General features: G+C 42.0%; 3 protein-coding genes across 5 annotated transcripts in view; 2 read left to right on the top strand and 1 right to left on the bottom strand.

The window, feature by feature from the left end:
- Positions 1 to 1580, top strand: part of LOC306922455 (uncharacterized protein) — a 2457-nt gene extending 877 nt beyond the window's left edge. Inside the window, exons 2-3 of the mRNA XM_079500088.1 lie at positions 1 to 215; positions 727 to 1580. The exon at positions 1 to 215 is cut by the window's left edge and continues 228 nt beyond it. Coding sequence (XP_079356214.1) covers positions 1 to 45 — 45 coding nt within the window. The 3' untranslated portion in view covers positions 46 to 215; positions 727 to 1580. The remainder of the gene's footprint in view (positions 216 to 726) is intronic.
- Positions 1581 to 2363: 783 nt separating this feature from the next.
- On the top strand, positions 2364 to 7546 carry LOC306921982 (G2/mitotic-specific cyclin-B2-like). Of its 3 annotated transcripts, none has more exons than XM_079499331.1 (10): positions 2364 to 2402; positions 3147 to 3238; positions 4548 to 4661; positions 4817 to 5140; positions 5259 to 5384; positions 5531 to 5689; positions 5798 to 6043; positions 6282 to 6440; positions 6590 to 6694; positions 7180 to 7546. In XM_079499331.1, the coding sequence occupies exons 2-10, from the start codon at positions 3179 to 3181 to the stop codon at positions 7288 to 7290; spliced, it is 1404 nt and encodes a 467-aa protein (XP_079355457.1). In that variant the 5' UTR covers positions 2364 to 2402; positions 3147 to 3178; the 3' UTR covers positions 7291 to 7546. The 3 variants fall into 3 exon arrangements, with proteins under 3 accessions (XP_079355457.1, XP_079355455.1, XP_079355456.1); XM_079499329.1 differs by having other exon boundaries at positions 6270 to 6440; XM_079499330.1 differs by lacking the exon at positions 2364 to 2402 and having other exon boundaries at positions 3119 to 3238; positions 6270 to 6440.
- Positions 7547 to 10668: 3122 nt separating this feature from the next.
- Positions 10669 to 11340, bottom strand: LOC306921827 (large ribosomal subunit protein uL4-like; the record flags this gene model as incomplete). Its single annotated transcript, XM_079499128.1, has 1 exon — positions 10669 to 11340. The coding sequence occupies exon 1, from the start codon at positions 11212 to 11214 to the stop codon at positions 10669 to 10671; it is 546 nt and encodes a 181-aa protein (XP_079355254.1). The 5' UTR covers positions 11215 to 11340.
- Positions 11341 to 23624: the final 12284 nt, after the last annotated feature.

Here is a 23624-nt window from a genome sequence, read left to right as displayed (position 1 = left end):
CAGCCCATCAGGAAGAAGAAGAAAAGGAATAATAAGAAAGTGTAGTTATGTTGGGTTATGACTGTGTGTGTGTGTGTGTGTGTGTGTGTGTGGTTAAGAACACTGGTTCTCAAAGTACCAACAGTCCTACAGTCATGAGTCCAACACCCTACCCAAAACTCTAACCTAACCCTAACCGCACGCGGACGCCACAGGTGATTTTTAACCCGCCACGGGTTAGTTTGAACCTGCAGCACTTGTCAGGAGCCACGGGTGAATTTTAACCCGCAGCACGGGTTACTTTTTTTTTTTTTAAATAGTTTTTATTAGGCTTTTTGTATTATGACATAACTTAAGAATATCATTGACAGATAATGTGTAATTAAGTGACATACAATACATAATAAAAAAGGTACATAAATGTGATAAAGAAAAAACAAAAAACAGTTAAACAGTGACAAATGTGAACAGACAAACAAAATAAAGACAACAGGACAGACACTCTTGCTCTCAAACTTTCCCAACACGACATTCTTCTTTCCAATTTTTGATTTTGTTATCTATTGTGTAGGAGGGGTTAGCGTGCACCTATTGAAATAGTCAATGAAGGGTTGCCATGTCTGGTAAAATCTATCTTCACTCCCTCTCAATTCAAACTTTATCTTTTCCAATTGCAAATAGTGCATAACATCTTTCATAAGTGTAGTGTGAGTCGGAACCTGTGCTTGCTTCCAGTTCAACAGCAAGCACGGGTTACTTTTAACCCGCATGTCGGGAGCGACGGTGTTGTCGGACTAATGACTGTAGGACTGTTGGTCCAACCAACGTATGTACCCCGCGGGGGACCCTCAATGGTTCCTTGCGGGGGTGCCAGGGCGTCCCCCAGCTAAATGGTTCTTAGTTAGGAACCAAACGGAACAGGTTTGGAACAGGTCTGTAGCTCTGAGAGTGTACAAATGGAACCATTTGTAGTAGTAGTAGTAATAGTAGTAGTGGGGGTCTGTGGCGCCAATGCATACCATACTGGGGGTCCTTGAAATTAAAAAAGTTTGAGAACCACTGGGTTAGAGGGAAATACTGTAGTCAGTGTGTGTGGGGGTGTATGTGTTACGGTGGGGGGTTATTTATATTTTATTTGGTCAGGGTGTGTATGTGTTTACCTAGTGCCTTATGACATACTGGGTTTGTCTCAACTGGTGTGAGCAAAGCGCTAGTGTACTGTACGTCTAAACGGGTTCTATACCGGGAGCAGACTGACGACATATTTAAACTGAAATGGCTGTGTATTTTTCTGTTTCCGTTTTTCAGCAAGTAAAAGTGGGCCTAGATATGACCCATTGTGGTGGGACTTACCGTCCTGAAGGAATGAGGAATTAGTAAGTTATATATCGTTGACGGAATAGATGAGGATGATGAGGATGAGATGAGGATGATGATGATGATCTTTGCAGCCTGAGCTTTAACAAAAAGGAACTGAATACTTTAAGCCTTGCCTTACTTACGCAAGACAAAAAAATTATCTATGCCAAACCAACATACTGTGTCTTTTCCATTGGAAATCACAAAAAGATGCTACTGAAATAAAAGTGTTTTTGACATAATTCATCTGTGTGTTTTTGATCTATTAAATCGGCTGAATTCATAAAAATACATTTAAATGTACACTGATGTGCAGTTTAAAGACTAGTTTGACTAGTTTGATGGAACACATGGAAAATACAACTTCAGGAGTATTGTTTTGCTGCATGTCAACCAGCCAGTGCCATGGTGCAGTACACTATTCAAGCCAGAAGATGACGCAATAAGCACGCTGCAAGTGAAACACATGAGGACTAATACCTAATCTACCTGTACAATTACCAGAGAGCCATAGAGTATAGACAGAGTTGTATATACCCCTCTCCAACTGTATCTACTTTACCCATATTCAACTGTTTTCATTTGGACACTTGGCACTTGCGTCTTATTATTGGCAATGTAAACTACTGGTATGTTTTCTCATGCCAATAATAAAGCACCTCCAGCTCACTAGGTGGCGGCATCCCTAAATAATAAATTCCTGTTCTGTGTCCTTTGTCTATATAGAAGTGTCTATTTGTACGTCTCTAAATGTTTTTGATGAATTGAACATGGTGGACCCTATTGGAAACAAGTGTAATGCTTAATTGGGTCGTCCACTCACAGTTAACAGCCTTTGTATTGAGTTTGTGCTGGAAATGTACTGTAATTCTGCAAACTGTTAATACATTTTTCAATCAATCAATCAATCAATCACGTTGGTCGCTCAACGCTGATTGGTCAGTGGGGCGGACCCGCACAGCTGCAGTTAGATTTAAAAACGAATTCTCATTTTCTCAACAACCCAACATAACGACGGCCGGACGTCTGTTTTTTCTTCTTGAGATGGTCCCCACGAGCTTGCGGTGCCGGTAAGTCGGCTTTTCTTGGATTTTTTTTAATGTAAACAATTTAGCTTTTAGCTTAGCTCACGCCTTGAAAGCTACAGTAGGCTTGCCCCTTGTGTGAGTTTACAATTAATTAGGTTGTACATGGTTCGTTGCATTTGGATGTGTTGTTCTTGGCAGTTGGTTAAAGCTTCGATGAGTGAATTCGGTGAAATACTGTGACTGTTTCATGTAATCAATTCCGAACAGATCTCCAAACCTGCTGTCATGATATTTTGTCCAGAGTCTTCGCGTCACCAGGCTTTCCACCCTTCAACCAATGAGCGGCGTGCCTTCCGCGGCAGGTTGGCCAATCAGAGGAGGCGCGCCTCAACCAATGAGCGGCGTGCCTTCCACGGCAGGTTGGCCAATCAGAGGAGGCGCGCGTTAACGTTTAAATAGAGAAGCTGCAGAACTCTTTCTTCAGTCAGTGTTAGTTTTCAACAGCGAGCATCTGACTCACCGCCGCAGCGGTGCATACATTAACGGTTATCAGCATCACTCGGTTTGCTAGTGTTACTTTTGCAGCGGTGCATACATTAACGGTTATCAGCATCACTCGGTTTGCTAGTGTTACTTTTGTAGCGGTGCATACATTAACGGTTATCAGCATCACTCGGTTTGCTAGTGTTACTTTTGTAGCGGTGCATACATTAACGGTTATCAGCATCACTCGGTTTGCTAGTGTTACTCTTGTTAGTTAGTTGTTTTTTTTTGTTTAAGTTTCAACTGTTGAGAGTGAGACTACAATTACCATGGAAAACGCTGTTTTTCATCCCGTTTTTGTTGTGTCCTCGGAGAATTTCCGCAGTACGGTGAGTAAACTAAACGTTGCCCAGTTCTTCCGGGTCGTTAAGCAGCATTATGAATGTACCTCACTGTTGCCGCTCCTCGATCGTGTCGCAGACCGATATCTTTCTGGTCGACAAGCGACGTGTAACCCTTAACGGTTGTTACATGATGTCGCGCTTGTCGACCAGAACAGATATTAAAGCTGATAACGCGTCTTGTTAGATAGTTTCGGCGAGCGCTGTAACAGTTACATGTCGCTTGTCGACCAGAAAGATATCGACATGTAACCGTTACATGTCGCTCGCCGAACCGATCTAAGACGACGCGTTGTCGGCTTTAATATATAATAAATATAATTTAATATAATTATCAGATATGATAAGTGATGATTTCCTGTTGCTTTATGGTGTCACTGTCACAGTTAACAAATTGATTGATTGAAATATTTATTAACAGTTTGCAGAATTACAGTACATTTCAAGCACAAACTCAATACAAAGGCTGTTAACTGTGAGTGGACGACCCAATTAAGCATTACACTTGTTTACAAGAGGGTCAACCATGTTCAATTCATCAAAACATTTAGAGACGTACAAATAGACACTTCTATATAGACAAAGAACAGAACAGGAATTCATCATAATGGAGGTAAAAAGGGAAAAGAAACATATACAGTGAGGGAAAGGGGCGGTGGGGGGATTCAGATTTTACGGGGGCCAGTTTCGAATTGCAGCCATCCGGTGCCCTTTGAGAGCGGTTTTGAAGGAGTCAAGGGATTTGCATGTCTTAATGACTGTTGGTAGGGCGTTCCACATTTTGGTGGCATAGGAGCGAAAAGAATTTAGTCCCTTGTTTGTGCCGAATCTGGGTTGTACATGGTTCGTTGCACTCCCTCTGGTGTTGTGGGTGTGGGTTGTTGTATTGAGTTGTACTTTAAATGTACTGTAATTCTGAAAACTGTTAATAAATCAATCAATCTCTGTTCTGGTCGGCAAGCGACATGTAGATGAGATAGCCCAAGATTTAGACTCTCGTAGAGTTCTTTTCGATTCTGACGATATCGCTCTCGAAAAAAACTCTACGAGAGTCTAAATCTTGGGCTATAGATGAGACCTAACCGTCACTCACCCGTTATGGGGCGCATTGCCGAATGCGAACGAAAATGAAAGCCTGGGTACCGAGGCTACGGGGCGCAGACGTTGGTCTGATCGATGACCCGCCGGTTACATGTATTTTTTTTAACATGAACTTTGCGAATCTTTAAGTGGAATCTTTCCTTTTTTTTCCAAACGGATGATTGACTGTTTCTGTTTTTTTAATGTTCCTGAACAGTGGATGAACATGGAGAAGGAGAACCGTGTACACATGGGGAATGTCAACGTGCATGAACCTGGTCCAAAGAGAGCTGCTCTTGGAGACCTTGCCAACAAGGTGCCTAACATGAAGGTAATATATTTAAATCTCAACCTTTACAATTCCACAGACTCCAGTTTGCTACTTGTTTTTACACTGTGAAATCACTTGTGTTCATTTAAAATGACAAATTGTGTTCAAATTTAGTGAGTCATACCTCTAACAGAAGGTTCCCTCTGTACACTCAGGTCAAGGCCCTGGATAGTGTCTACACAAGAACGCTGCAGATGATCCCTGGTGTACCATGGGTGGACCACATCCGAAACGTGGACCTCTACAAATGCCTCCCGGGAGTCGCGGACAAGCTCAGGGAGAGAATGACGAGGATGGCTGGGCACTGTGCTAGGCACCTGAAAGTGATGGCCAACAGAGTCACACGAGGCACAGTTGGATGGGGAGACGGGCACATCACCTATGTAGACACACTGCAGCGTGACAGCAGAGCTGTGAACACTGCAGAGCTCCTGATGATGACTAGGAAGGTGTGGAGAGCATCCATCCTGGAGTCCCGAGTAAGTTTTTGCTAGTCTGCACTGTAGAATTGCATATCATCGCTATCAGTATTTGTATATTGTTTTTTTATATAAATTATTGTACAAGGATGGGTTTTGACTTTTCTTTTCTCTTCAGAGGACTGGCGCAGCCATACCTTCAACCAAAACGACCGTAGAGGACATTGATGCACGAGACTCGGAGATGCCCCACCTATGTTCTGAATATGTGAAAGACATATATGCAAATCTTATGGATCTAGAGGTATGTGATGCCAGAGGCATGTTTTTTTTTTTTACTACATGATGCGACTAAGGTTGTTGTCACAGTCATGACATTTTACTTTACTTGAATTTCTTTTTGGCTTTTAGGCTTTGTAAACTAATGCATTGGATATATTGTTTGTACAGGTAAAGCAGGATGTCCGACCCGGGTACTTGAAGGGCTACAAGATAACGGCACACATGCGAGCTGTCTTAATCGACTGGCTGATCCGGCTTCATTCCAGTTACCAGCTGCAGCAGGATACACTCTATCTCACAGTTGCCATCTTGGATCGTTTTCTGCAAGTAAGGGCAATTTACTAATTTAATTAGTTTGCCATTTAATCTGCTCTAGTGTCTTTTTTTTTAAATTATATAAATCTTTTTTTAATGAGCTGTTTTGATGTATTTCAGGTTCAGCAAGTTTCACCAACTAAGCTCCAACTTGTTGGTGTCACTGCCATGCTGCTGGCCTCAAAGTATGAGGAGACGAGACAAATGGACGCCCTTAGGATCCAGGAGTTGGCTGACATTACAGACAACACCTACACAACCACTCAGATTAGACAGATGGAGTGGCTGATGCTAAGGTCTCTCAACTTTGAGCTGGGGCGCCCACTGCCCTTGCACTTCCTCAAGAGAGCATCCAAGGCTGCAAGCGTGAGTCATTGTTCCTCATTGTTTCACTAACATACAAGGTGTAGTGATCAGACTTGACCCTCTGAGTCAAAATAATCAAATATTCCAATAAACATTATGCTGTTCAGAGTTACTTTATAAAGCAACAAGAACATGGTCTAAATGAAAAAATAACGCATGATGTAGCAGAGTATTGTATGAAAGCAGGCTTTTTAATGTGTGTGGGGTTTTTTTTCTTTTTTTCTAGTGTACCATGGAGCAATCTGAGAACCCATGTCTAACCGTGGAGAGACACATGCTGGCCAAGTATCTCATGGAGTTGACGCTCCTAGATTACGACATGGTTCACTACCGGCCCTCTGAGATCGCTGCTGCTTCACTGTGCCTCTCCCAGCTGCTGCTGGGTGGCCTGCCTTGGGTGAGTTGAATAGAATAAATGTATAATGTTGGCTCATTACAGACACTTTGTCCTTTGATTAAAGTTGTTTTTCCATGTGTTGCAGACTACTATAGAGCCGTATTGCACCACATATGATGTTCTTATTGATTGTTTTTCATGTGTTGCAGACTCCTACAGAGCAGCATTGCACAACCTATGATGCAGCTCACCTGAAACCGATAATGCAGCACATTGCTAAGAATGTCGTCAACGAGGGGAATACAAATTTCCAGGTGAGTTGGCAAACGAAGGCACTCATGTTCTCCTGTTCAAGCATCATGTTCACACTGATGCTTGGTTTACCTATGAACCTAGATTACTGAGACACTCGGACACTAGCTTTCCGCATGTGATGTCTGTGTTTACTTTAAGTTGCTCTGGACAAGGAGCATCTGCTAAATGCCTTAATTGTAAATTGGAATATAATGCAGTAAAATGGGGATGTTCACATAGATTAATATTACTAAAATAAAATATATATTCTCCACTAGGGTTAGTATAATGTAGAGTTATAAAGCTATTTTCTTTTTAGATAATTCAAATCTTTCATGAAATGGATACAATTAATTGTAATTATGCATGAGTCATAATAAATGTTTTTCCTACATCGGCGGTAAATTCCGCGATCGCGGATTCCTGTGGGGACTATATAATGGAGTAACATATGTTTAATAAATACATTAATTTAATTCTAATGCTAGTTTTCCCTCTCCACAAGGCCATCAAGATGAAGTACTCGGGGAGCAACCTGATGAATGTCACTCGCCTTTCTGAGCTGCAGTCATCTACGGTGAGGAGCCTAGCTGCGCCCCTGCTTGGCAATCCCTGAAGTTTAATCAGACTAGCCTGGAAACCAGACATCTGCCACACGACAAAGTGCCCTGGGCAGATATTGGTCTGGCACTACTCTAATTACATTTCGCTCACCCCAAGTTGTGGGTGACTAATCAGAGCCCGCTATTCAAAGTGAGATTTTTTTTGCTGTGACATTGGAACCTGGTCTGTAACTACTAACTGCCCCTTCTTCAACACTAATGTTCCAGATGTCTACCCAGTGATGTTAGTCTGGTCATGCCAGGCTAGAATCAGACATGCTTGCAGACATGTTGACTTTCATCTATACACTTACTGTGTGTATAATTTTTTTCTTTTTTTTTGAGGGGGTGAGAGCCTACTCAAACACACTTTCTATGAATTATATGTGTTGTAAATAGCAAACTGGTAAGTCTCATGTAAATTTTGTAAATATCTATGAATTATATGTGTTGTAAATAGCAAACTGTTAAGTCTCATGTACATTTTGTAAATATCTATGAATTATATGTGTTGTAAATATCCATTAATAAATCAGTTTGATCAGTTTGAACCATGAAAATTGTGGGTCTGACTCTTGAATTGGTATAATCTCCTTCAGTACTATGGTAATGTTTAAAAGAAAGTTGTGGCACTAGGTGTAATGGGGAAAAGGAATGAGGACTGCACACTTCTACACTACAGCTCCCAGAGTAGTTTATTTGAAATGAACGTTTCAACCCACAACAGGTCTTCGTCAGGTCCTGATGAAGAAAATGACTACTTAAATGTGTAAAAATCACACCCGTGTGAAGTGAAGGGCGCTCTTATCATCTTACATCGGGAACTGATTTATGATGTAATTATGAAAACATTGTTAATTTATTTAATGTTTGTTTAAGCAACGGGTGCTAATGTTTGTAGTCCTCAAAACAAACATTTGATTTTTCTTAAACCTAGTTGAAAAACAAAGCCATATATATATATATATATATATATATATATATAGGAGGTCTCTCAAAAATCAGACCCTAAGTGAGTGCAAAAAACCTCAGCTTCCCATCATGCACCTGTGCCCAGTGTGAAGCTCAACAATGCCACTGTCACCTGTTTACCACAGACATAGGGAGGGCCGGTCATAGCTGGGCATTGGAGTGGCAGCACCCTATGGTTGTACCACTCAAACTAAGCAAATAAAATCATTAAAGGGTGAGGGGGATTTGAATTAGATGGGGACTGCAAGTCAGAAGTCTGTTTTGAGGATGCTTTAAAACAGTGGGGGCAGCTTTGATGTGACTCCTTAACCGAGTGGTCAGCTACATTTCAGGATATAATTTAATTGTTATAGGGCAGCCAATTTATATGAATATGAGCAGCACATTTCAAGGGTTAGGGTGGTCATCTGCTAGGCCTATATTTGACTATTTGGGGTTTTTGAGGGGTGCTAGCCTATACACAGGTTTAATGTTTGTCTTTAGTTCAATGTTTGTTTGGTAACCGCATTGACAATGAAGGGAAAATTTACGTCATGTCTCTTTATTGTTAATGGCGTTTAATGTTTGCACCGTTTGTTTTACATCACCTAATCAACATGAGAGAGACTTTAATAGCGCCCCTCACTTCACACTGGTGTGATTTTTGTTATACTTGTCACTCCACTAGGGTACATACATTTCAAAGACAAATTATATTTTGACTGAGTTTTGACTCAACTTCATTTTTGGAAAGTAAAGGTAGGCCTACATTGTGAATTAACCACTTAAGCCCTATTTGAAATACCATGAGTTTCAGTTGCACCACCATCCTGAATTTCTTGCCTACAGTATATGGATTGTAGTGTCCAAGCCCTATGCTTGAACACTGACGGCTAGGGAGACTGTTCAGGGAGTGTGCTCAAATAAACTGAAAGTCCAAACGTTGTCCGTTGAGTTCACAAATATATTTATTAGCCGATCTGTCACCTCAGCAGACAATAAATACTTACATAAAAATCAGGATATAGTCGTCTTGCCAGAATGTGAGCCCAGACATGTTGAGTACCCTAAGGTTTTATCTTGTTGAGTATGGGTCCCCAGCATTTAGAAACTGCCGGATGCTAACTTACATATGTTGGGCAAATATGTTCGTTTCCAAAATGCTCTTTGAGCAGCTGCTTTTCTCTCTGGTAGCCCTGTGATGGAGGCAGATGTTGGCAACTTTGAACCAGGTCTTTTGGATGCCCTCTTGTATATTGCTCCAAAAAATGTAAACAGTCACCATAATTAGGCCTATCTGTCTTTTTCTCAATTGCACTCTCAAATGCCCTGATAAACCCTTCATATTGTAATGGGTCCCCGTCATAAATTGGAATGTCTCTGAGACGGGTGTCAAAGTGGAATAAAGGTTCTGCTTGACCACTAGAGCTGTTATGTCATTCTGTCTTTGCAACACATTGTAAATATCACCTTGATTACCAACATTTGTTAACAGGGAGTGAAGTATGAACAGTATGACCTTGAACACCTTTTTTCATTTGACCCAGTACATTTTAAGTTTGCACATTTTGACTGAGGAGAGGGTATTGCATTGATGGAGTTTGCCTGGGGAGTATTGAGTCAGAGGAGATTTTTCATAAATTGATTGTTTTGGCCTCACAACCTGTGGCTGGGAGGGAGGCTTTGTTTCCTTTGACACATTTCCTTTGTGTCGAGGTTTGACCAGGTAAGTATGTGTTTGTATTTGGATGTAATGTAGACTTTTCCTTTTGAGCAGCAGCCCCCTTTTGCATATCTGAGTTCGTTCCATTTGACACTCTTGAACTGCTCCTTGAGCTCATCATCTCTCCAGAACATGGGCTTTTGCATTGGCTGCTGCCAGCTGAGTCTCCATTTCCAGCTGCTCTTTTTCTCTTCTCAACTTTTCCTGTTGCATTCTGAGCTGTTCTTGTTGTGCTTCAATTTGATGTTTCTGCTGTAAGCCAGCAACCTGCTCCATGAGAACTGCCTTTTCAGCCTGGGCTATAATGCGAGCAGATGAAGATGTTGATGCTTTTGATGCAGTGGATTTGTGTGTGGACTTTGACTTTGAAACATTTGATACACTGTCATGGGGTCCAATATCCATCAGCATCCACAGCACAACCTTTCACCTTCAGCAATGGCATGTATTTGTGATTCCCTTTCAACAGAGACATGCATGTGTGGTTAATTTTCAAATAGCCAGCATTGTACACTTTGCATGAAATCATTGCATGCACACATTGTTGGGTCAAACCAGTAATTTTGTCTTTCAAGTTCACCTGAGTGACCCTCTATGTGCTGTCAAATCTAAAGCCCGCCACCAAGTGTTCAAAACTAATATGCCAACCTAACCAATAATATAGCACCATCATAATGGCTCCTCCAACAGTCTTTATGATCCAATTTATGCTTTGAATTTATGCTTTGAAAGATGCAGCAGCTGACTTCTTGGCTGGTTTCTTCTTGGGCTTCAGCATCTTGGCCTTGATAGTAGGGTCGTGCTGGAGAATTGCACGGCGCCTGGCTGTCTTGGCATAGGGGTTCAGTTTCCACATGATTCTTGCATTCTTCAGAGGGTTCTTCTTCAGAATTCTGCGGACGATCTTCTTATTTGGTGCACAAAGTGCTTTCTGGATCTCCTCACTCTTCAGAATCCTGCTCAGGTCAGTGTTGGTCATCTTATGCATGGGGAGATTGTAATCCACCTTCAGGGAGGCAGCTTTGCGCCCAGTTCCATACAGCTCATCTAGTTTACGGAAAGCACTTTCTGTCCAGATGCAGAAGCGGCCCACATGTCCACCAGGTGCGAGCCTCAGGAGGTTCAGTTTGTTCACATTCTGAAGGTTGATCCCAGGGATATTTCTGAATGCTTTGGTGACACCGGCATCTTGGTTATAGATGATGCATGGTCCTCTGCGCTGGACTCTCCTGCGATTCCTCATTTTACCCTTACCGGCACGCATTCGCTGGGAGGCGTACACCCTCTTGATGTCATTCCAGGCCTTCAGCTTTTTAAGCAGAAGAACTGCATCCTTGGTCTTCTTGTACCCTTCAACTTTGTCATCAACCACCAGTGGGACCTCAGGGATCTCTTCGCGCTATGAGCTTGTAGATCTGCAATTTTTTTTTGAAAATAATTTGGGGACCCTCCAAAATAATTTGGCGACCCCCCGAGGGGTCGCGACCCACGGGTTGAGAACCCCTGGTCTAGACTAATGTTTTAATTTTTTCTTTTTTTACACTTTGAGCTTGTAGATCAGCTAGTTGTGGCATTTGTAGTGCGATGAAGTGAACAAGCACACCATTCAGTATTGAGGTGACAGAATAGAACTGGGTAGAGTTCAATGGAGAAGTGGTGCCCGCTGTGTTCTATTCTGTTCCTCATGCTACGTACTGTTGTAGGGTTTTGAGTGATTTACTTCATGATTGTATCCTATGATGGTCTGGTAGACTGACTGTGTTCCTGTTTCAGACGGACTACTTTGGCATCGCAGCGACGGTCCACTGCATGCTTTTTGGGACGTACATGCAGGTTACAAACGAGCATGGAGTTTGGAAGACAAACGGGAACTTTAGGAGGTAAATGTGGTGGTTTACTTTGAATCAAATATTTTAGTTGTGCAGTGAAAAGAAACACTGAGTTTACCTAAGTCTTACCTAAACTGTCTTCTAAATCCTGACAGTTTTCTGTAAAACCTATGTTTCTATATCAGTGGTTCTCAAACTATTCCATGTCAAGGAGCCCCAGAATTATATGTAATTGGCCGCCGACCCCATCTCAAAATATGTTGTTCCAGGTAGGGATGCTCCAATCAGGTTTTTTTCAGATTGTTTTTCTAATGATAGGCCGATACAATAGGTCCGATACTGATCTTGTGAATGGTGCAAATTTTAATTTCCAAAATTATGTCAAAACCGTTCCTGTGTGTGGGGAGGAAGGGGAGAATGTTTAGGCCTGTCACAAAAATGCTAAATGATATCTGATTGACATTTATACCACTTCAATGGTGTAAAAGATCAGTTTCTCCTGATAGGGTAAATGCCGATTACTGATCAGAGTGAATATCGGTCGATATGGCCGATCGCTGGCCGATTCTCGGAGCATCTCCAGTTCCAGGGACCCCCAGAAGCAAAGATTTTGAGTTAAAAACGTTGAATATATATTCAAAGATTTGCGCCACATTTTCACAATCTTTCAAAAATAACTTTTGCGCACCAAGTGCCACGCTACGAGATTGTAGATCTGCTATTTTTCAATAGCTAAAGTGTCGCATAATGCTTTAAACACCAAGACGTTCCCATCCAGAGTGGGTTAAATATTGGAAGGTGCAATATCTTTTAAAAAGTTGCTGTCCAACGTTTGTCATGTTATGAGCAACACTTTGTCATACTCGTACTGCATGGTTCACTCGTACTGCATGATTCTTCAAAGTGTTCTCCTCTTGCTCTGTTGAGCACATGCATTAACTGCATGTGCAAGTTCAAGCTTAACCACTTGAACCCCGCCCTGACTGGGGGATATTTGGCAAAAATAGCTGATCTACTAGATCAGTTATTTTTGGCTAACAGATTTTGTGTATATAGATGGAAAAAGAAGAAATGTACAGAGCCAATTCAAGTCCAGTTTACCACGTCTAGAGGTTTTCAGTGGTTTACAGTTGGGTGCCACCGATAGTCCCTTATTTGACCCATTTAGGCCTGACCTCAAAATTTTAAAAAATCCTTCTAAATCCTCCAGTTTTTTGAAATAAATATTTTCACGATTTTTCAAAAATAGCAGACCTACAAGCTCGTAGCGCGCCACTCGGTGGCGCGCTATGAGCTTGTAGATCTGCTATTTTTCAATAGCTAAATTATAACATAATGTTTAAAACACCAAAAGGGGTTTTGCGCAGATCACGCAAACCTCAGCAAAAGGACAATATCGATGGCCTCCAACTAAGTGTTCACTCGTTAAAACCAGCTAAGCATCTGTCATTGTCGCTGCATCTGCTATTAAAAAAATAGCAGATATACAAGCTTGCTGCCTGTCGCTGCAAGATCGGTACATCTGCTATTCGTGAAAGTGAACTACTGAGAATTTAGACTACTTCCAAAAGTATGAAATGTTGGACGTTAACCCATCTTTGTCTCCCTTCCACAGGAACCCCCACAGTGAGCTGTGGTGCGAGTTCTTCCACACGCTGCTCAACATCCCAGACTGCGGCTCTCTGCCCTGTCTGAGCAGCCTCCGCAGCAGACTGGCCTCCATCCTTAAAGGGATAGTTCAGATTTTTTTAACTTAAGTTGTATGAAATACTTGCCATTAATATAGAGGTTGCAACTGTATTAATTGATTGCCCGAGTCCCATGGTGGGAGTTCTGCTCTGGTTTTGGTCAATATTAAGTAGTTCCGGTCATTTTGTGGGGGGCACTGGGGCCACGCAGTAAAAGTAAATGAATCCACAAAACGAACGTAATTTGTATTGTTGACCTATTTCTAAAATATTAGCGCGACTTTCGTTCAACTTTGACCCCTCTATCACATGGAACTATTTTTTGGGCGTAGTGATATGGACACAAAAAACATAGTTCTGTGTGATAGAGGGGTAAAAAAAGAACGGAAGTTGCACTAATATTTTAGAAATAGGTCAACAATACAAATGACGTTAGTTTTGTGGATTGATTTACTTTTACTGCGTGGCCCCCAGTGCCCCCCACAAAATGACCGGAACTACTTGATATTTCACCAAAACCAGAGCAGAACTCCCACCACAGGACTCGGGCAATCAATGAATACAGTTGCAACCACTATATTAATGGCAAGTATTTCATACAACTTAAGTTAAAAAAATCTGAACTATCCCTTTAAGGACCACTATGCCAACAAGCTGCCGGGCAGTGTCCGTCGCCTGGTGGTTCTGCTCCTGGAGAACCGGCCTTCCAAGAAATAGATCAACCACTGTTTTGATTTTTACTGTCGAGTCCGCTGTTTTTTTTTGTTTTGTTTTTAGATTTTACTGTTTTTGTAAATGTACAATGTCATATTTTAAATTTAAAGTAAATAAACAAGTGTCATATTTTAAATGTAAAGTGTTCTGTTGCCTTTTTGTAAGTTTTGTGGGCTTAGCCATGGCCTAATTTGTGGTCTGTTTGGACTCATTGGACCCTTGGTGGTCCCAGGACCCAAACAATGTACTGTAGAATGTGGGTTCCAGATTATTTTTTTTACCAGCTGCGAAGCAGGCTGGTCTACTTTATATCAGGTTGGTAGTGGCAATTTATTTCATTGGCTGCCTCGTCTCTAGGCAATCAGACTTTTTGCCTCTAGCTGACCTCAGCCAATGGGATAGCATTGCAGCCAGCAAGTTGCAACAACAACCCACACAGTATGACTTATGTCAATTCTTGTTTTTAATGGTATCAAATGGGTCTGTGGCCTATTGGATATCAGACTGGGGGTCCCCGAGACCGCATGGGGGGCGGGTCTCTGGACCGTTGAAGTGTATTCAGATACGGATCGTTCCAATGTGCATGCATACCTAAAGAAGGAAGTGGACTGTTTTTTTGTTTGTTTTTTAGAACGTGACATGATTTCTAGTCGACGAGCCAAGCGTCAACAAAAAAAAACACAGACGCTGCACGAAGCGTAACACCAGCTCATTTCTCAACGCCGCCCGTCGCCGATCTACAAGCTCACAACGCGTCGTGAGCTTGTAGATCTGCTATGTTGAATCTGCTATACACGCAGCACCGCAGTAGGCTACGCGCTGATCTTGGACTACACGTGGCTCTTGGGCTTTGCTAGGCATAGTTTCCAAAGTAAAACAAAATAATAATAATGCTAAAGTAGAATCCATTAAACTAATATCAAACACGACACTGGAGCACAGAACTGACTGACACAGTGAATAGCAAGCAGGCTGACAGTGACGTAGTATAACGGCAACGAGCCAAAAGAGGCAATGCAGTGTCTGGATTTATTGGAGACCATGTCGCAGAGTTGATGGTCAGTGTCCGTGCGCACCAGTCATCAAGCACACCACCATCTGGAGGATCAAAGTGTGTTATGCAAGTGTACCCGGGTGCGCTGTTGAATCTCGGGCAATGTGAATCTATGGCCACCGGGGACCAGGCAACCGTATTCGGAAACTGTTCCAATGAAACGGATTCAGTCCCTCTCAGTGTGAATTGCCTATTAGAGGCTTGTAACATCATTGCCTTAATGCTCTCTGTCTCTGAGAACACTGGTCTGGCAGCCTGGGACCCTCTCACTCTGGGATTTACTGCTGATAGATTGGACTTGGTTCGACTAGAGCTGCTACCACTGCTCTGGCTCTCTCACAACCACACGCATGCACACACACTCAAGCATACTCTCATACCACATGCACGCACACCCCTTCCTTCTCCCACTTTCTCACACAAGATCTTTACACAATCAGCACAAGTAAATGGTGCATTAGCTTTACATAGATTGTACATTACATTCACACACACACACACACATTCATACACTGATGGCGGAGGAATCCATGCAAGGCGCGTACACACACACACACACACACACACACACACACACCTTCCTTCTCCCACTTATACATTCTCACACAAGATCTTTACACAATCAGCACAAGTATCTGCTTTGATTTTGCTGTAGCACTTTGAGATTCCATGGAATGTAAAGTGCGTTATAAATAAAATCCATTATTATTAAGTAAATGGTGCATTAGCTTTACATAGATTGTACATTACATTCACACACACACACACACACATTCATCAATACACTGATGGCGGAGGACTCCATGCATGGCACCAACCTCCACATTGGGAGCAATTAGGGGTTCAGAGTCTTGCTTAGACACTAACTCTAGGTTCAATCATCCCCCATAACAAGCATCACCTTCTCTGGCCAGGACATTCCACTTTCATCAGTTGTCACAAACCTGGGTGTTAAAATGGACCCCCACCTCAACTACGAGGCCCACATCAAACACCTCTGCAAAACATCCTTCTTCCATCTAAAAAACATAGCCAAACTCCGTCCCACCCTCTCTCTCTACCTGATGCTGAAAAGTTGGTCCACGCCTTTGTCTCCTCCAGGTTGGACTACTGCAACGCACTTCTCATCAGGATCCCTAGCAAGAGCCTTCAAAGGCTCCAATACATTCAGAACAGCGCTGCTAGGATCCTGATGAGAGTGCGTAAATACGAGCACATCACACCCATCCTCCGCTCACTCCACTGGCTCCCCATCTCATTCCGGACTGAATATAAGATTTCCCTGCTAACCCACCAGTGCATCCACGGCAATGCCCCCCCCTACCTCAAGGAACTTGTCACAGTTCAATCCTCTACCCGCTCCCTCCGCTCCTCAAACACCAACCTCCTCAAACCCTCAAAAACAAACCTTCGCACCATGGGTGACCGGGCCTTCTGCTCGGTCGCCCCCGAACTGTGGAACGCTCTCCCCGCCCACCTGAGAGCCCCACAGTCGGTTGACATTTTTAAGAGAGGACTAAAAACTTTCCTTTTTACTAAAGCATTTTTATAGCCTTGCCCTTTTGTTTTAAATGTTCCTGTTTTATTAGATGTTTTTAATGGTGTGTTGTTTCTTCTGCTTTTATTTTCTGTAGCACTTTGAGATTCCTTGGAATGTAAAGTGCGTTATAAATAAAATCCATTATTATTATTATTATTATTATTATTAACTCTGGGGGAGCCCGGGATCGAACTGGGTTCCCAACCAGCTGCTATACCGGCCACTCTACCCCGGTCCATTAACGCCCCTCTACAACATTATTACAAAACATTATAAGAAGCAGTGATAGAATGTGTTACAAATAGTATATCTGTAATAGGCAACACTTAGTAAAGATAGTGATGAATTGCATATGTACCGTATGTTATATGGGCATTGAAGTTAGTGGTTGGTTAGGAAAATAAAGGCATTTTTGGGGATGATGACCAGTTAGAACGATGATCATAGACCTGCAACATCCAGAACTCTGAACCACTTTATTGTAGAAATACCAGCAACATGGTTTAGTTTTATTTATTTAGCACGTAGTACAAAATATAGACAATATATATCAAAGAACAAAAATACACTTTGACTAAGATGCAAGGACATGAAACATACAGTAGGTCGGACAACAACAATGGACAAATCATCACAAGATCGGTTTGCAAACCATGCATGTGAGAGAACCAGGAAGTCAAAACACACTTGAATCCCAAATCGTGCAGGAATGTAACCAAATGGACAGTTGGGCAGTATTGTGGTGAGAGAGGTTGGAGGAGAGAGGTGTCGTAGGCTTAGGTTATTATTGTAAGGCAGTAAAGAGGCCGTGGAGGAGAATCTCCTCACTGGTTAACAAAAACACCCTGAAGACCCTAACGGGAGCAAACCTCGTACAAGGTTTCTTCGACTATGCATGCACCTCTTTGGTACCACAGCACCTCAAAGGCCCTTAAAACAAGGCTCCAGACTTCCCAAAACAAACTGGTCAGGCTACTACTGGGCCTCACCCCTGCCCACTTTGACAGGCTGGAATGGCTTAGGGTACATCATCTTGCAATGGGTCTAGTCCACAAGATTCGATACACCACCAAGATACCCTTGTACCCGTCTAAATACTTCCTTAATGTCAATGAAGCCCACAACACAAGAGGGAGTTCAACAAACCACGTGCAACCCAGATTCGGCACCAACAAGGGACTAAATTCCTTTCGCTCCTATGCCACCAAAATGTGGAACGCCCTACCAACAGTCATTAAGACATGCGAATCCCTTGACTCCTTCAAAACAGCTCTCCAAGGGCACCTACGGACGGCTGCAATTCGAAACTGCCCCCCGTGAAATCTGAATCCCCCACCCACCCCTTTTTCCCCCTCACTGTATATGTCCCCCCCCCCCCCTTTTTACCTCCTCTGTGATGTTTTACCAGTGTTTACCAGGGAGCTGTATCGTCTTCTATCTACATGGTAAATGGTAAATGGTGCATTTATATAGTGCCTTTATCCAAGGCGCTTTACATAGATTGTGCATTACATTCACCCATTCACACACACATTCATACACCGATTGCGGCGGAAGCCATGCAAGGTACCAACCAGCACATCGGGAGCAATTTGGGGTTCAGTGTCTTGCCCAAGGACACTTCGACATGTAGCCAGGAGGAGCCGGGATTCGAACCGCCGACCCATGGATCATTGGACGACCTGCTCTACCTCTTGAGCCACAGTCGCCCCCAGAGAACTTTGGTGAAGAGGTGGATGGCATGGGAGCATGCCCTGAGTTGACATGCTGGACAGAGAATGTAAGAGAATGTAGAAACAGAGTAAACCAAAGGGCAGCGAAAGAGGTGCGAAACAAGACTGCAGGGGTTGGATTCAAACCTGGGTCCTCTCACTCAGGGGTTCTCAACGTTTTTGGCCGGGGACCCCCGGAAATGCTTTGGCAATGTCTCGGGACCCCCGCCCCGCCCCCTCCCGACCCCCAATATAAATTGACTGCTACAATAACCTTAAACCATTTTGGGCGGGAACCCCTTTTGGTGTTTTAAGCATTGTTATAATTTAGCTATTGAAAAATAGCAGATCTACAAGCTCATAGCTTGTAGGTCTGCTATTTTTGAAAAATCGTGAAAATATATTTAAAAAAAAAATCTTTTTTCTTTTTTTTTAAATAATTTGGGGACCCCCTAAAATAATTTGGCGACCCCCAGAGGGGTCACGACCCACGGGTTGAGAACCCCTGCGCTCACTGTACCAACGGTGCATATGGTCTGTGCTGGATGAGCCACAAGGCATACGAGCCCTCCATTTCTTGTCTCTCTATAAACAAGTCTTTGTGTATAGAGAAGAAGAGAACAATGGCGTTTGGGGAAATGACCTAGTTATCAGCTTGTTTGAGGCAGACTCCAGCAAATGTAGCGCTGTTCCCCTTATTCATATTAAAACATTTATGGAAGCACATTAATATTACATATTTTTTGTTCATTACATGGAAGGGGGTGGGGCATTCAAATGGGTTGCCAAATCTTCCCTAATGGCCTGTTTCTGAGTCCCTAAAAATGATGTCATACCTTTCCAAGGATGTACCATGGGGAGGGGAGTTAACGTCAGGCAAAACCTTTGGAGATTTGGAATATGCATGCAAATGTGTGCCCTGACTATCTACGTCTATGCCATACCAGAGATATGTCATCTCAAATGTCTTCATAGGCATCTGATGTCTTCCACTTAGCTCTGTTCTGTGTGTGTGTGTGTGTGTGTGTGTGTGTGTGTGTGTGTGTGTGTGTGTGTGTGTGTGTGTGTGTGTGTGTGTGTGTGTTCTGTACATGCAAAGGAAAGGGTCCAGTTTGAAGGATAGTGAAAATAATTGCAATACCATCTATTCATAGAAGTTATTAACTACTCTCAACCCAGTGTCCATGTTTGGGCATGTACCATCATAAGCAGACATTTTCAAAAATAGCAAATGTACAATGCTCACAACGCATCACATCGTGACAAGATGTGAGCTTGTAGATCGGTTTCTGTTTCCGGCCTAAATGGATTGTTTATGCTATGTTGATGAATTGAATATAATGGCCCCAGGACGTTTTTGTGTGATTCTTTTAGCCTAAATGCCTTACTGTACAACACCTCTGACTAATAAAAGTATTCAATCAATCAAAAATCCCTCTTATTCTTATTTTTTACATGCATATTCCATCTACGTTTTTGTCCATCCTTCAGGTTAGAGCGTCCACTTTCACCTAAACCTCACCCACCAACCAAATGCCTGGCCACCTCCATTTGTTTCTCCATGCCCTCACCACCTCTGACTTATTCATGCAAAGACCCTTTCCTCTCTCGGAACTCAACTTCCTGGAGCGTACTCTGAGTTGACACAACCCCTTCACCTCCCTTTCTCCTCTCTCCACCCCTCTCCACCTCCCCCCGTTTCTTATCCTGTGTAGAAGTGGGTCACAGACTACAGCTGTGCTAAAAGCCTGTTCCAGGAGAAGCATAAAAAAATAATAAAACACCAGACGATGGCTAGTTTGTGGCCCATTGTATACTCCACATACATACATACATACATACATACATACATACATACATACATACATACATACATACATACATACTGTACATATGCATACATATTTATGGTAACAGGATAGGTGGGCACCTTGGATATCTGGGCAACTCAATGTAAAATTGTCTATTTTGTCCAAAATGTTTACAAAATAATATAAGGTCTAATATTTCTACAGTTGCTACAGTACAATTTGCTACAAAACCTGTATATCGTGCATGTTCACATCATACATTACTTAAGACCATTTTTTAAATATACATTTTCTTTTAATATTTTGGACAAAATAGCCAATTTTACATCAAGGTGCCCAGATGTCCACACACCACACACACACACACACACACACACACACACACACACACACACACACACACACACACACACACACACACACACACACACACACACACACACACACACACACACACACACACACACACACACACACACACACACACACACACACACACACACACACACACACACACACACACGAAGAGCAGAGGGGGTAGGAGTTCTTTACATAGGCCCCAACTATGCATCTTCATAGGAATAATTGGCTTTTCCAGCCAACAAATTTCCACCGACATTTATAGCACCAAAACCTCAGAGTATGCATTGATATCTTGGAATATGAGCTCTCATCTGAGACCAGCTTGCTGCTTTTAAGTCGGTGATTCTCGACCTTTGGGTCAGATCCACAAAATGGCTTGTAATATGATCGTTCAGGGTCACAACACAGAACTCTAATGGAAGACTATCGAGTTATGTGTCCTATTTGATCCTGACTTCATGGTCAACATAAAATGTGGTTCCCAGAGCAAAACCAGTCATTAAAGTTATAATGAAGTTTAGGTTATATCATGTGGCCTGGCCAGTGATTTACCGCTTTTTTTTCTTCTAAAAGCATCATGTGTTTTCAGTTTTGCACTAATGACTGAATGCTTATTAAATGCATTATTGGTGCAAATTAATAGTATGAAAAAGGTATCTAAGGCTTGATTAATGTGACTGTCACGGTTGTCACCTTAATCATAACCCAAATAGAGATGTGAAGAAAATGTGCTAATTTCTCAGCTTTGGCATGCTATAGCACCTGCTTCAACCTTAATCAGGCCTTTGCTCTAATGAGTAATGACAATTGTACACATTCTGCAGGGAACTGATGATTACGTCCCCATTTGATCCCAGTGCTGGATACAAGCAACAGAGTAAACTAGGCCACGTTCCAAACTACTATTTACTAAGGATTAAAAAAAAGAACATCACTCGTCATGGGGCTGTAGGGACACCTGGTGGTGAAGATCTGTTATTACAATGAAACGAAAAGCCACCATCTGCTGAGGACTTAAGACAGTCATTCGTGACAGGATGTCAGTCAAGAAGACATGTCGACAATCCTGAGACATTTTGACACAGAGATCAGTTAATCTTCTCACCAGACACAACACAGAGGAGACTGGCTAATATGGCTAAGGGTTAGCTAAAACCCAACTTTTATCCCAGATTGTTGTCATTTTAGAGTGGAGAGACACATTGGCAATTTGGCATCACTCATCTGACACATACTGCCAAGTAAATGACATACATGAGACGTAAAGCCAGGTGAAAAAACATTGCATGTAAAATAATATAATGGGAAACGGCCTAAGTTTACAGTTAAATTATAAAATAATATTCAACTCAGAAAAAGAGCTATAAAACCATTGCAAAATTTGAAATGCCAAGCTAAGGCGTATGCATGGAAATGAATAAAAAGTATTTAAAGATCAATTAGAAAGATGATGATTTAGATGAGAAAATGTGCCATTCGATACTTTTGCTCAAGACACTAGTGCAGAGTATCTGATACTCAACAGAATGGAATCATTTTTACTAATTTAATAATTGTTTTGTTATAAATAGGAGGCATAGGTAGATCCACCCTTTCAGCACATTACGCCACATCACATCAATTTACAATGTAACTGTTGCATGGCATTTAGCAGCAGGTGCTTTTATCCACTACAGCTTCCAAGTATACAGGTAAGAATAAGTGAGCATCAACAACAGGGCAAGTGGTCAAGGAGTTAAGAGTGCCCAGAAAATAAATATGTTCCACAAAGTAACTAGGCTACCAAGTAGGCTACATGCTACACAACATCAATGATCTAATACTGTACAGTTGCGTGCCACCGATATTGTCCCTTATCATTTGACCCATTTAGGCCTGACCTCAAAATTTAAAAAAATCCTTCTAAATCCTCCAGTTTTCTGAAATAAATATTTTCACGATTTTTCAAAAATAGCAGACCTACAAAGCTCGTAGCGCGGCTTGTAGATCTGCTATTTTTCAATAGCTAAATTATAATGTTTAAAACACCAAAAGGGGTTCCCGCCCAAAAGAAAAAGACAATATCGATGGCCTCCAACTGTAAGAATAAGTGAGCATCAACAACAGGGCTAGTGGTCAAGGAGTTAAGAGTGCCCAGAAAAGAAATATGTTCCACAAAGTAACTAGGCTACCAAGTAGGCTACATGCTACACAACAAACCTGGCATCAATGATCTAATACTGTATGTATACAGTATATTATAACTACTTAGCATCTGTCTGATACAAGTATTCCATGTAGATCACCATTATGTAATGGTGGGGTGGGAAATGGGATTTGTGTGTATACTATAATAGTCAACATTGCCAGTCATTACTCATAGAGACAGAGAACTCCCAACATGTTTTTTTTACTGTCAGTGATCCACACATGACACTGCTTCTCGTTATCTCCCATAAACACTTAAAGGAGAATTCCATACTAGAATGCTTTCTTACCTTTTGTACCATTTGTAGTTGTTACGTCACCACCAAAGAGGTCCAGGTGTTATTTTGTGCAAAAGCGCATTATTGGCTATTTCCCCTACCATAAGCCCTCAATGAATTGCATTGAATTGAATGGGGCTATGGGGTGTTGTGCTAATTCGCTTATTTCCATCGCTCAAAAAAAATATGTATATATCCTCTCTTCATAATGTAAATAGTATCCCAAGCGGCACACTTTACTACTTATATCGATGGAAATAAGCGAATTAGCACAAAAACCCAACACCCATTGAGGGCTTATATTAGGGGAAATAGCCAATAATGCACTTATGCACAAAATAACACCTGGACCTCTTTGGTGGTGACGTAACAACTACAAATAAAGGTAAGAAAGCCTTATGAAATTCTCCTTTAAGCCTTATTTTATCATTCACTGTACGATGGTGTTGTGCGGCGCAAATAGCTGATTGGCTTTCACCCGTTATTCCGACCTCCCAT

This window comes from Electrona antarctica, assembly GCF_951216825.1.
Source record: "Electrona antarctica genome assembly, chromosome: 4".
In the NCBI taxonomy this organism is placed as follows: domain Eukaryota; kingdom Metazoa; phylum Chordata; class Actinopteri; order Myctophiformes; family Myctophidae; genus Electrona; species Electrona antarctica.
This window is presented reverse-complemented; position numbering and strand designations above follow the sequence as displayed.

Bases quoted from the DNA above. Each gene is read 5' to 3' on its own strand.
- LOC306921982 (XM_079499329.1), top strand. From the start codon at position 3,179: ATGGAAAACGCTGTTTTTCATCCCGTTTTTGTTGTGTCCTCGGAGAAT. The intron at 4,662-4,816 runs GTAATATATTTA...CTGTACACTCAG, and splicing joins ACAAGGTGCCTAACATGAAG to GTCAAGGCCCTGGATAGTGT. The intron at 6,044-6,269 runs GTGAGTCATTGT...CTTTTTTTCTAG, and splicing joins GAGCATCCAAGGCTGCAAGC to TGTACCATGGAGCAATCTGA.